The following is a 14,707-nucleotide window of genomic DNA, read 5'->3' as shown; positions in this document are numbered from 1 at the left end:
GGTGCAGCTAGGACACATAGAATTATGTCGGAGATTCAAAGATCCCAACTGCTAGAGCTCTCTCTTATATAAAATTTCAAAGAATGGGTTGATTTAGGTTTAAGCTAAGATAGCTTTGGAACCAAGCAATCAATATCCACCGTTAGATGAATCTTTGAAATCTAATTCACATATTAAAGATATACACTCTGGTTAGGTGAAACCGTAACCGAACCGTGTATAAAGACTATGTTCAAGATGATTAGCCGAAACTAGCTGATTTGAACTTATAAGCCTAATTCATTTTCATGAACACTTAAGACTTTAACCTTGAATCACAATCATCTGATCAAATATGTGTATAGTGTTTTTAGAGAATTAATCTGTTAGAGCATAGATCGGTCAACCTCGCATGCGTTTCTATCTCAAGCATGTTTGTCAATGTTAGTGATCAAAACTATAAGTCTTGATTTCTAGCCTACATAGTTAAGTCTCAAACTAGGATAGAAAAGTGTAGTTGAGCTCAAGGACTTCATGGCGATTTATCATACAACGACGAAGATCTATGCAAGGAACCGTGAAACTTCATCAACAAAAAGGTATGTGGAGACTTGAACTTATCTTTCACTCAAAAGTCTATCTCTTCTATCTCCTACTTCATATGAGACAAAAGTCGTATGCTATATAGACTAGATCATACACATTTGATATTTCGAGCTGAGCATTCATTGCTTATATTTTATCTCGAAATTGTGTGTTGGTAAAGCGTTTCGCTTTGATCAAGTTTATCTTCACCTAGTGACGAAAGTCATAAAAAGTTTCAATCACTTTGAGAATTGCTCTGACGTGAATCGGTCTGTGAATAACGGCTACATAGCGTCCTCTGAGAATGTTTCAATGATTGAAATGAGAGTTTAGATTACATAACCATGTATTCCTTGAACCGAAGTTTTCGAACTTTGTTGATCAAGAGAAATCGGGAGGATTGTGGAATTGGCTTGCCAAGTTCGCGAACCCAGTCCGCGAACTGTCGGAAGTTCTCGACCGAGAATTTCTGCTAGATTTTCCAAAACTCGTTTGTGTGCTAAGTCCGCGAACTGGCGGAAGTTCTCTTTCCGAGAATTTCTGCTGAGTTTGGAAAACTCAACCGATTAACTTAATTCCGCGAACTTGTTTGTGAACTTAAGAGGTTATGATCTAAAGATGTGCTCTGAACATGAAACATTAAATTACTAAGGAATGCTTTATGCAAACCGTGGCTATAATGTTCATGAGCCGATTCAATTGAATCGAATCATCTTTGTTTCAATTGTGTCTTGTGTAGTTACATAAGATCTCATAGCAATTGAACAACTCTTTAACTAGTTCATTTGATTCAATTGAACTAGTTATGCTGAAGAAGAACAAGGTTAATATGAAATGATCATATGGTTAACCTTTTGGGTTACTATTTTGATCCAACATACACGTACACGTTCGGGCATGGTTTTCACGAACCCAGTAAACGTCTACCCAAGTGTGTGTGACAAGTTAGGTTTTTCGATCTAACGGTTGAGAAATATTAGCTTGAATATAAATCAGGTTTTCATCTAACGGTGAATAAGGATTGCTTTATAACTAAGGCAAAATCCTGATTTGAAGGCTATATAAAGGAGACATATAGCATTGTGCAAAACTAATCCCCATACGTCTGTGTGCTACTAGTGCGCCCGCTAGAGTCGATCTCCATTAACCTTTGCTTTTCTTCTCTAAAATCAGGTTAACGACTTAAAGACTTTATAAGAATGTGAAGCCAGGCCGATACTACTTTATCGTAGTTGTGTGATCTGATCTTGCATCTTCTATCGTACGAGTACAATCGATTGATTGGCTTGAGATCGTGAGAGTTCTCCGATAGGAAAGATAAAGAAGTCACAAACATCTTCGTCTCACTGTTTGTGATTCCTCGACAATCCGCTTGTGTAGTCAGGAAGTATTGTAGAGAGGTGATTGATTAATCTAGGCTGTTCTTCGGGAATATAAGACCGGATCATCAATTGGTTCATGTTCACCTTGATTTTATATCAAAAGACGGAACAAAACCTAGGGTTTATCTCTGGGAGACAAATTTATCATTTGATAGACTTTTGTGTGTGAGACAGATCTGTTTATTATCAAGTCTGCGATTTTTGGTTGCAGCAACTCTTGGTTGTGGCTGAGATCAACTAAGGGAATCAAGTGCGCAGTATCCTGCTGGGATCAGAGGCGTAGGAGTACAACTGTACCTTGAATTAGTGGGAGACTGATTGGGGTTCAACTATAGTCCAGTCTGAAGTTAGTTTGCAGTAGGCTAGTGTCTGTAGCGTCTTAATACAGTGTGTATTCAATCTGGACTAGGTCCCGAGGTTTTTCTGCATTTGCGGTTTCCTCGTTAACAAAATTTCTGGTGTCTGTGTTATTTCTTTTCCGCATTATATTTTATATAATTGAAATAATACAGGTTGTGCATTCGTGATCATCAATTGGAAATCCAACCTTTGGTTGTTGATTGATATTGATTGATCCTTGGACATTGGTCTTTGGTACCTTCCAAGTATTCCTTGTATTTGATAAAGACTCGGTTTTTAGCTTGAGTAAAAATAAAATCAAGAGAGAGATATTAAATCCTTGAGATACTTTTATCTAGATTGAGTCTAACTGTCTAGTTGATTCTCTAACAAAGTATTTCGGAGTTAGTCCATACAGATTGTTAAGCGAAATATTGGGTGGTGTTGTTAGACCCCCGCTTTTTCATAATCAAATAATAATTATCTCATAGAAATAACTTTATTGCATTTGCAAATAATCGACATGGTTAGCAGATGTACAAAATACAAATACCAAAGCCGTTCGTGAGTTAGTCAAGTCATAATACGTGTACCATTTTGTATACTATCAGTTATCTTTAAAAATATATAGAAATCACACACATGTCGGTAAATAGATTAGGAATTTCCTAAAAATAATTTCTGGTTAAAGCATCTCTTATAAATCCCTTCCAAGAAATCATAACGTTTATTTATGGCAACATGTTCAGGTTGTTCCCAAGAAATCCGGTATCACGGTAGCTAGTCCAAAATGATAACAATATACCGACCCGAATGACCATGGGTTGGTGTGTTTGTATTGACTTTAGGAAATTAAACAAGGTCACTAGGAAAGACCACTTTCCCCTTCCCTTTATCGACCAAATGCTAGAGAGATTAGCTGGACATAGTCATTACTGCTTTCTAGATGGCTACTCTACCTATAATAAGTTCGTTATTGTCCCAAAAGACCAAGAAAAACTACTTTTACCTGTACCTTTGGTACCTTTACGTATAGACGCATGTCTTTCGGGCTATGTAATGGCCCTGCGACTTTTCAGCATTGCATGATGAGTATATTTTCAGATATGGTAGAAAAATTTTTAGAGGTATTTATGGATGACTTTCGGTGTTTGGTTCGTATTTTGATGAGTACTTGCATCATTTTTCCTTAGTTTTGACTAGGTATAAGGAAAAGAATTTAGTGCTTAACTTGGAGAAATGTCACTTTATGGTTCGTTCAGGAACTGTTCTAGGGCATATCGTATCTTTTAAGGGTATAGAGGTAGACAAAGCCAATGTTGACCTTATTAAGACTTTAAGGGTCCCCAAGACGGTAAGAGATATTAGGTAATTCTTAAGGCATGCTGGTTTTTATCGTTGATTTATTAAGGACTTTAGCTTGATTTATAGACCTCTTTGCAGTTTACTTGCAAAATATGTTAAGTTTATCTTTGATGATGTTTGTTCAGAGGCTTTTGAGAAGCTTACGACTTTACTCACTACCGCCCCCATAGTTAAGGCACCCAACTTGAACTTACCCTTTGAGATCATGTATGATGCTTCAGATTATGTTATTGGTATTGTGCTAGGTCGGTGAGAAAAAAAATTACTCGATGTGATTTACTATGCTAGCAAAACTCTGAATGAGGCCCAGTTTAATTATACCACCACAGAGAAGGAACTCTTATCCATTTTGTTCGCCTTAGACAAGTTTACACCTTATATGTTAGGTTCTAAGGTCATAATCTTTACCGATCATGATGCTTTGAAGTATCTTCTCTCCAAGAAGGATACTAAACCTAGATTGATTAGATGGATCCTTTTGTTACATGAATTTTCCTTAGACATTAGAGATAAAAAAAAGTGTTGAAAATATAGTAGCAGACCACTTGTCTAGGCTTGTTGTGGATACCCCTGATGATTCTCCTCATGTTAGGGATAATTTTCCTGATGAACAACTGTTCCTTATTACCCAACTAGAACTTCACACGTGCCGTAACGATACAGCCTCCATAGTAAGTAAAAAAATTATGTCAATTTTAACATTTGTCATCTTTTTATTGGCTCTATATAAAATGATAATTATTTTATATCTTTTTTATTTGTTATGCTTTATATTTTCGAGAATTGCTAGGTTGACCTAATATTTGTCTTGAAAAAACCACTGAGTGAAACATGTAGTGAGACCAATTGAAAACCTTTACTATTATTATTATTGTTGGGTTTTTCTCGGGTTGTTTTTTGGAAAAACTTGCGGTCATCCTGTGCAATTGTTTCTTTTGTATTAATAATCATCTTATTGTCACATTAAAAAAATCAACCACAACATCCATAATAATGTTATTTGTGTCCTAACTACATAGAATAAACATTGCCACTAACATACTGAGCACCTACACTACCATCACCGGAACCACCCATCACCACTACCTTTTCTACCACCAACACTATCGTCACTGGCTCTATGCACCACCACTCATAAAGACCACCCCGATCATCCGTAATGTTTATCAACAAATTTATTATTTATTTAAACAAAATATATTTATTAAGACATTTATAGTGAGAGATTAATAAAATATTTATTGTGTGGAGTTAATGACACAATAATGATTTAAACAACTAAAACCATTGATATATCTTTTCCCTAAATAAATCTCAGCCAATCTTTATCTTGCCTAACTTGTCCAAATGCAAAATTTAGATTAATACAATTTTATTTTTTTGGTATGGTATGCAAAATAAAACATTATTTACAGTTTACATGCAAATAATTTATTATATGTCAAAAGGGGGTTTGTCCGCAGCTTGTCGCTCGACTAACAATCAATTCATTGTAAACGTTTGCTCTTTTATTTTCTAATAAAGCCCTCTGAGGCATCTTTTTATGCAAAATAATTTTTTCAATTATAACCGCTCTTTATCTTGGTTTGGTATCTAACTTTAAGAATGATCTTGGTTTCTTTATAGTCCTCAACGGTTCATCTTCTTTCATGTGCCGACCCAACAAAAATTTAGCCTAGAATATTTATTTTAATTTCAAAAAATTTTAAAAATAAAAGAAAAATAAATTTATAAACTAATATTAAATAAAAAAATAAACCAAGGGTAACTAAGTAATTCATCCCACTACCACTATTTTTTCCACCACCACCACCATTAACGTCAAGAATTACCTTAGTATACCTGATGGTTTGTTTCCAAGAGAAAGCATCATGTTTGAAAACCAACAGTGGCAGGGATGCTGGTAGAGAATGCTCCTGGGTAAGAATAGTACTAGAGCCATTAGTGGGAGTGAAAGTTTTGAGATAACCATAGTAGAGCAGATCACTGTAAAGAACTTGTTGAGAAAAACAGGATTATCAGGTGAAGGAATGGCTAGAATATTGGGATTTTCTGAGGGTTTTAGGATGGCTTTGTGGTTGAGCAAACATGTTGCTGATGAGATTAGTGAAGTAGTGGTGAAAAACTTTATGGGTGCCTTTGTTTTAAGACTTTCAAATTGGGTGTTCCGGGTGGTCTTTACATGATTTGGGATAGGTAGTTCGTTGTAAAGGTATTTGTGATCTTCCACTTTTCCATTGAAAATTCTTGTAAAGGTGTTGAGGCAGTTACGGCTACAGTGATGGTTCTTCTTTGTGATTTTCATAGACTTTCAATTGTGATGTAATTTCTTGTTTACAAACCTGTAGTGATTATGATAATTGCTTTGTGATTGTGTTTACTGTGATGATATTCCTGATTAATTTCCATGGGATTGAACGAAGGATAAAAAAAAACGATTAGATTGTGATTTCAGTGACAAATTAAGTCGAAGATATATGGATGAAGATATAGGTATTCATGAAGAACGCATATGCAAAGAACAAGAGAGGATTGAGAGAATCCGGAGAGAAACCGACGAGAATCCGGTAAAAACTAGCCGTTGAGAGACTAACAAACAAAGATAACGGGCAGAAAAAAAGCCGGCCAGGAGAAAAATCAGGGGAGAGGGAGAGAGAGTGAGTCGTTACAGTCGTACATGGAGAGATAATGTGTTTTTTACACATTCCAATAGAGGGGCTTCATTAATAGGATAAAAATAGGTCACCTGCTATTAATTTCAAAAACCCCATATCTAAAATATTTTCATAATGACTAAATAACCCTTTTTTTAATTAGTGTTAGTAATCTCATTAGCTAATGATTAGATAAGTTTTTTTTTGTATAATTAATGATAAAAAAATCAGATTAAGTGTAGTATTTTGGTATGAAAAAAAGTAGGAAAAAACAAAGAAATTTTTTGATATTTTCTTCGAACTAAAACTCTAGATTTCAATTCACCTAATCAATTTCCTTTTTATATCTCAAATTGATGAAAGTAACGTAAAAATATCAAACTTTTTATGTTTCAATAAGATAAATTTATGGATAGGTGATGATGAACTCCTAACTGTGACTAGGTAAAATTGGGCCAAAAATACCCAGTTACAGTTAGGTTTGGTGCATATGCTTCAAGACGTAAATAATTCTATGGCTTGGTTTTTAGTTTTTACAGTTGAGAATATACAATTACGGTTAGAAACTAAACTCACGGTTGGGCCGATATTTTTTAAATTAACCATAAATTATAATTTCGTATAGGGAACATTGCTACTTAAAATTTGTACTCAAAATCCTCTAACCTGTTTAAGGACTATATATGAAAACATATCCAATGGCCATGATTTTGGGACAAATTTATCTCTATCTTATTAATACAATTCAATTGAAGAAAATATATTTCATTGTTAATTTGTCAGGTGATAAAATCTCAAAGATCAAAACGCAAAATATATTTTCATTTGTGTTTTGCTGTGACCGACCACATCAACAAAAATTACATGCACAAGGCAAACAATCCTTATCAAGAATCTTTTAAATTTAAACAAGATTTTGTAACTAAACACATTTTTGAGGTAGTTTTAATAGACTAATCCGACTTTTAAGATAGCTTGTTTAATGTAGATTCAATTTTAGTCAGAGTAGATAACTACTCAGAGAAATAAGTGTGACGATATAAAGCTATTATTACGGTTAAGTTTGTAAGCTCGATCCTAACCGTAAAAGCAAAATTTGTGTACTCAGAAATTTTTACCGTTAGGTATGAAGAAAACAATCTCAACCGTAAATCAGTTATGGTTCATTCTTTAAATCCCAAGCCACTTGAAAAATAATGTAGTTCTAGAATTTTTTACGGTCATGATTTCTAAAATCGAACCCAACCGTAAAGCATTACGGTTAAAGACCTAACCATAATTTGATGTTCAATTCATACTTATTCATACATTTACAGTTACGATTTCATAATTTGTTAACCGCAACAATATGTTTACGGTTGGGATTTCCTAATTTGTTAAGCGTAACAAATACAGAGAAATAGTTTTTTCTCCTTAATTGAGTGTGGACTTAATAAAAAGACAACATATCAAATGTACGATTTACGGTTGACGAAGGACATGAAGTTCAGAAAAAGAAAAAGGAGTAGATTTTTGAATTAAAATTAGGTTTTGATTTTAGATGGAGGATAACTTAGGCATTTTCTATTGCATCATGACACCTCATAACTAACATTTTGGTCACTAAGAATCCATGTGAAGCCCCTTTATTTAAATGTGAAGCTCCTATATTAGGTTTCCTTTTTAAGGATCAACCGGTTTGACCATCAAAATCATCAAACTTCATATTTGTAGACATTTTTTGAGTCCAATTTTGTGCACACTCCTTTAACGAGTGTGCACGTAATAATCTAATGTGATTGGTCCATTTTAACAAAAGGTTATCTCATTTTATTAATTCAGATTTTTATTATCTTTTAATTTAATTTAAATCCGAAAAACGAAAGTATATTTATTTGTCTCCAAAATTATAGTGTTTTCAAATAAGAAAATACAGTAGGTAACTAGTTTTGGGAAGAAGAAGCTAAATGCTGTGACATCACGCGATCTAGTTTTCATAACTAACATCTTGGCATAGATTATCGTGTTCAATATTTGCAGAGATTCCCAAGTTGGTCATTAGCACTAAAAATTGCATACGGTTCAAGCATCACACCACCACACTTAGACAAGCTTTTTCTAGTTCTTAATTTTTCTTTAATAACTGGGTTTTAAGTCTAGTTTTGGTCTGTCGTTGATCATTTAGAAGCCTTTTGCTGCCCGATTTACATTGATCGGAAGGAGAGATTAATAGTCAAAGTACCCATCATGAAATCAACTTGATCCTATATCAATGTATTTTGATCATTATTTATTCCTAAATGATTATTCCTTGATGTTCTTAAAGTAATTTCCACAATCATAATTTAGAAAAACGTATTAAACATAATACCAATGAAAATTTATTATTCATTGCTTGATTGAATAGCTGATTCATGATATATGATTCAGATTGATCTATAAGTTTTGCCAATTATCAAAATTGAAGTTACCATATCAGTTAGCAAATTACAGGCAAGGTAAATATTGAATACACTACAATTTACCTTTATTAGATTTAAATTAAATTAAAACATAATAAAATCTAATTTAATGAGATGAGATAACCTTTTGTTGTAATGGACCAATTAAGTTAACAAGCAGGAGGATTTTTTATTATCACACTTTTAGGTTTCCCTTCACACTTTTATTATTACACTATCTCACACGTTCGACGTCATTTTTGTGAATAAAAACCAAACTGTAACGGATTTGAAGCTAATATTTTGAGGATTTTTTCCTCTTACCAAGTTCTATATGCCTACCAAAAATGAGCACAATCTGAAATATAAAACCTCACAATCTACAGGTCTTAATTTCGACAGTCAGAAATCCGTTGATTTTCAACGACTCATTTTCAAAGTAGTATATGATGGCTTATACGTCTCGGAATGTGTTCATTTTTGGTAAAAACTTAGAGATATGTAATAATAACATATCCCCAAAATATTAGCTTCAAATACGTAATGGTTAGGTTTTTATTCGCAAAGATAACATCGAACGTGTGAGATAGTGTGATAATAAAAGTATGAGGGGATCCCTCCTCAACAAGTAATATCTTTTTTTTTTTTCCTGAAGCATGCATTTTATTAAAGTAATATCTAAAATTATGTTTGAATAGACATTTTCCTTACGTAAAATAATAACCAAAATATACATATAAAAAAAGAAACTCAAAAAAGGAGAAATAAATAAAATATCACAATGTACCCCCTCAAACGCCTCCAAACAGAAGTACTGTATCACAAGCTTCTGTGAGACCAACTAAATCTTAGAAACCTAACCAATTAAGCAAATTTCAACAGAAACATATGGTAAAACCAGAGAGAATCAATCAATGAGGGATACCTAAAGTCCTAAACATGAACCAAGTGCCGAATTTGACAAAGAGGAAGTCACTTGACTATCTGCTTCAAATGAAGCAAGGCTAGCTTTCACTGTAGCCACCTTCACATTCAATTCAGCTTTTTCTACCTTAGCGGCCTCGTATGCACGTCTCGCCTCTTCCATCTTGGAGCGAAGTAAAAAGATCTTATTCTCACTACCTCTTGACTTCTGCTTCCAGACCACGCCTCGTCGCCTTTAGTTCTTCAACATCACGAATTTTAGACTCAAGAAGGTGAAGCTGATCATCCAACCATGACACGTGAAAGTCCATAGCGGAAGCGGTATCAACTGATGCACGCCATTGTTGTAAGTTGGTGGAGGTAACATCACGACTAGAGAGTTCGCTCATTTGCTGAATCGTCTCCAAAAGTTCGGTGACCATAGTGGCTTGTATGTTCATCGATTTAACCTTTGTGTCGGAGGCCATGTGCCCTTTGGAGGCAACCACTCGAGTATACAAGTCTTTATACTTAGGTAGTACGGGAAATCCAGCTACCATAAGAAAACTTGGTGGACATAGTTGAGGAGCAGTATACTGAGGAAGTGGACAATAGACCTTCCCTTTATCAGAGGGCCCTAAGGGGGATATAAGTGAACTACCCCTGCCTCTTTCTCGGGGTTGCCCGACGTCTTGACCATGGGGTCTGCCAGATTCAGAGCATGCCTTCTTCTCACTTCCCTGGTCACTCATGTCTGAACCAGCCGTATGTCGTTTAGCCGCACGCCTGAGAGGTGATGTGGCCCCCACTTCTCCATGAGTTCCCCCAATATCCCCATGATGATCTGAAAATATCTCCACATCCGCAACAATCTTATGTGTACCATCAACACCACTTCTTCCCTTGAAGATCAGACAAAGACAACATGGACAGTAAATAAAGCTAAATGATAAACAAGGGAAATGAAATGTAACATAAGTGTGTGTGTATATACCTCACGAATAGGGCGCCTTGGACAATGGCTGAGGGGACTGTTTTCATCTGAACAGTACAACTCTTGGGGCGAATGATCTAGCTTCTCAGGTCCGTCAGAACAATGTGACTTGCACTTCAGTGACTTTTCTTCCCTCTTTCTCGAATCATCTGCAGCTTTGCTCGTGTGAGACGCCTCCACCGCAACTGGCATAAGAATAGACTTGTCGAGATTGCTACCAATAGCCCGTGTTGGAGATACTGGCTGCTTGTCCAAATTTTGAGCCATAGTAAGGCTTGGATTAACACCAATCTTTCCATCATCTTTTCTCTGTGGTTTTATAAAGATTTCCTTTGGTGCTGGATTAACATCGTATCTTTTTCTGGGCCACCAAACTTCTGGAAGACCTTGCAGAGAAACCAAGCTGTTCATGTGAGGAACTACATGCAGTACATGATAGAAGTCGTTCCTATAAGACTTTCCGAGACTGCACTAGTTTCTGGATCATAGCAGAAGACACCAGAGTTGTAGTGAAGTAGGACATGACCACTATTTGTAAGGGCAAATGGCACTGCATCACTTTTTGGTATGCTGAACTCCTTAATCCAGTTTAATGAACTGTAATCCTGCTCATTCACGGCGGAACTACTGTGTCCTCCTTTCTTCCTTAAGAACCATATGTCTAGGAGTTCACTTCGCTTTTGATGAATAAAACACAAGCACCCTCCCAAAACCTGAAGTTTAAAACAGTTCCGCACATTTGCAGCACGGACAAAAGGTGGTGGTGGGAGCAAGTAGAACTTCTCATCGGACAAATCAAAGGACACAATCTTCTGTTCCAAGTCAAGCCAATGAAGGGCTCCATTTGCAAACGCAGCAAATGAAGAACGGTCATCAGAACTTTTCTGCCAAGTGTATCGCAATGAGTAAGCAGTTTCTCCCAAGTCTCTCCAACCAATGCCACTACCAAGTGTATATACCTGGACCTGCCCTAAGGGTTGATTCTGAAGATAGTAGATTCTAACAATTTTGTACTTGTTACTAGAACTATGGTAACCAAAACCACACACCATAGACTGTAACTTTTTCGTACAATCTATCCCCCAAGGTCTCAGCCCTGGCAAACTCACATATTCACCGGTGATTGGATTGCAAATATAGGTAGGTTCATGATCATAATCCCAATGATCATTAGGTCCATAACCGCCTTTAGAATAGCAAATCAACCCGTTACATGATCCAACCAATGTCTGATAATTCGTGGGAGGCTGGTTAATCCTTCTAAGTTTCTTACTAGGCTGATCATCATACTCTCCATAGTAAAGTTGCCAGCCTGATTCCCGTGTAAATTTAAAGACGAAAAGGAAACCAGAACGAACCTTGGAAGCAATAAGAGAAGAATGACTTGAGTTACTATTACCATCATTCTGTAATAATTGATGTAGGTGCTTATGAGCAAAGGAAGGATGACGCAGTAGGTGTCGCCACGTTTTGCACACTTGTCTGCACTGCAAGACTGAATCAGCGGGTAAGCGGGAAAGAATTTCTATGCTAAGTTCTGAGGGGAGACTGTTCTCCATACAAGTGAGCATCTCTATGCAAATTTACTTCCGATTTCAACAGATGTGGATTCTCGGCATTTCTCGATTCTTCTTCTAGCTCTCGTGTTGCTCCTACTCCTGCTGAAAGTGGCAGAGTTGTGATGTAAGTAAAAAGGCCAACTGCTGATACTATAACACATGCTTGCTCAACATATTATTCCGAGGCAGGTAAATTAAGTGTTTCTTTTTGCGAAATCGACCTGGTTTTATACACATAAATGACCATAAAATTCTGCAAAGCTTAAAAATTGGCATAATTGTACTAATGAAGATCACAACTTTTCAATGGTCCATTTTCAGGTATGAGACCATCAAAAGACCCGATACCTAGGTCTGTCTAGGATAAAATTACTCCCAATCTTAGAAAAGATCTTCCAGTCTATAAAAGTGTGTCAGTTGGTAATACATATAGTGGAGGGAGATTTCTTCTAGAATGGACTTCAGTGGGAAGCAAGGTGTCAAAGGAATACAACACCTAGGGTAAAATAACCTTGAAGGTAAAGGTACAAAAGTTTTTGTTTGATCAATCTTTGTTCCTGTTTCCTAGTTTTTCATCTAGTTGCTGTTCTTACAGGTGTCTAGGTTGATCAGTCTATCTCTTGTAATTACACTTATGCGGGATGATCATTAACACCTTTATTAATTTTCCTACTCCTACGAAATTTCATATTTTTCTACACAACCTTGTTCATGTAACTAATCGAGTAGGTGACTTTTATGTTCGACAACAATCAATAAGCAACATGTCACCTTGGACTATACTGAAAAAGTCTAACTGTCTTAGATAACTCAGTTGAACACATAGTAGTAGACCTCATTTTAATCCTGGAGATGGTTCAATGAATGATTAGTTGAAACTTGACAAGTACATAAGATGAAAACAAAATTCTTATCTCTGTCAATGAAGGTCTCATTCATATCTAACCATGATAGAACGATACTACAACGACTGCAACATAATCCAAGTAACCATATGTAATCTGTGGAACATACCTTATTAAGATTTGGTAATCACTTGAACTTGTGCATGTTTGGCAGGACTTTGCTTCTGTGAATAGAAAATGATATTATGTTACATTACATGATTCCTCTAAGGTGTTATTCGAAAAATAATATCACCTGTAGAAAAATTATATGACATACTCATTTAGCCAGTTACAGTTCCAACCGATATGAAGTTCAAGAAAATGTTCAAACTACAATTGCGACCAGTTTCCATCACATCTGCATCCTTAATGAGAAAGATAACTACATCATAGTTCACAATTTCGATCATTTCAATTTGTTCTGTTAACACTAACCCAAGTTAATCAACTGAAGAAATCATGTTTCTTTCTAACCCAAATTAATCAACTTAGCTAACAAATTCATTAAGAAAACCTAAAAATCAGTCTTACCCACAACTCAAACTATACCCCTCCTGAGATCCAACCAAATTGTATACGTTTATTTACAAAGAGGTTTATTAACCAAGGGTTTAGCGGTTTAGGGCTTTTCACATTTTTAGGATTAAAAAATGAAACTGAATTAAGGAGTACCAGCAGCAGGCGCAACTAACTAAACTAAAGTTTGGATTAATATCCCGAAAATTGTATTCCAATAAAATGAAAGTGAAAATCAATCCAGAAAGACTGAATAAACACCTAACTTTCCGAGTTGAAAGTACGGCATCATGCAGAATTCAAGTTCAAATGAAAGGAAATAAAAATTCATACAGGATGGTGTTTTAACCCATAGCACCCGCAGTCACACGGCATATAAACGTGTACCCAGATTATGCAAACACCAGTAATAGAGTTATGAGCTAGAACAATTGATTCAAGATTCTAGAGTTGGTTATCGGCGATATTGATATTTTTCCTTTGGCATTTCATCAAACAAATTAAACTCACCATCACAGATTAATTTGTTCAGCAAAAAACTACAAAGTATGAAAACACGAAAATTAAACTCACCATCATAGATTTATTTGTTCAGCGGAAAACTACAAAGTATGAAAACACAAATTATTCGAAATATAATCTCGGTAAAGAAAAAGACGTACAAAAATCATACCTAATCAATTCGTCCCTTCTCTTCTTTTTTGATTTTTTTCCTCTCTAGTCTCATCAGAATAATGATTCATGGTCCAATGAGGCGATTCCATCGATCGGTTTTATAACCAACAGGGGGATATGGAGGGAAAAGAAGGCGGGAGAATTTTGTGATGCCGGGATAATATCAAATTTTGAAAATAATTTTGATTTTCCCGGGCGCGCATGAATGGAAATGAAAATCTTCCCGGGGAAAGAGGTCATGAGGATTTCAGTTATGTTCTTGCCCTTGGTCACATCGAACTAACTTTATCCTACTAGAAGAGAGAGAAAAAAAGTCCTTTTAGTTTCTAATCTGCAAATCGGGCGAAAATACTGAGTCGACTCAGTCTTCTTTTTCTTATCTTTTTTTCTCAATTCTCTGATCTTTTTTCTCAAATTTCTCCCGTTTCTTCATGTTCTAATCCTTTTAG

The 14,707-nt window shown here is 35.6% G+C and overlaps 1 protein-coding gene across 6 annotated transcripts; it reads right to left on the bottom strand.

Moving 5' to 3' along the window:
* Positions 1–9,378: 9,378 nt before the first annotated feature.
* Positions 9,379–14,503, bottom strand: LOC113289779. Of its 6 annotated transcripts, none has more exons than XM_026539169.1 (4): positions 14,257–14,503; positions 13,195–13,249; positions 10,622–12,282; positions 9,379–10,529 (listed from the first exon to the last, which is right to left on the bottom strand). In XM_026539169.1, the coding sequence occupies exons 3-4, from the start codon at positions 11,030–11,032 to the stop codon at positions 9,843–9,845; spliced, it is 1,098 nt and encodes a 365-aa protein (XP_026394954.1). In that variant the 5' UTR covers positions 11,033–12,282; positions 13,195–13,249; positions 14,257–14,503; the 3' UTR covers positions 9,379–9,842. The 6 variants fall into 5 exon arrangements, 1 of the variants encoding a protein (XP_026394954.1); XR_003331106.1 differs by having other exon boundaries at positions 10,622–12,279; XR_003331111.1 differs by lacking the exon at positions 14,257–14,503 and adding an exon at positions 13,345–13,428.
* Positions 14,504–14,707: the final 204 nt, after the last annotated feature.

The sequence above is a fragment of the Papaver somniferum genome, chromosome 1, assembly GCF_003573695.1.
Source record: "Papaver somniferum cultivar HN1 chromosome 1, ASM357369v1, whole genome shotgun sequence".
NCBI classification, from domain to species: Eukaryota; Viridiplantae; Streptophyta; class Magnoliopsida; order Ranunculales; family Papaveraceae; genus Papaver; species Papaver somniferum.
Note: the sequence above shows the minus strand (reverse complement) of the source record. Positions and strands in the feature narration are given on the sequence as shown.

Coding starts and splice junctions, on each gene's coding strand:
- LOC113289779 (XM_026539169.1), bottom strand. CDS start 11,032: ATGAACAGCTTGGTTTCTCTGCAAGGTCTTCCAGAAGTTTGGTGGCCC. Junction 10,530..10,621: donor CAAGGCGCCCTATTCGTGAG/GTATATACACAC, acceptor CTGATCTTCAAG/GGAAGAAGTGGTGTTGATGG.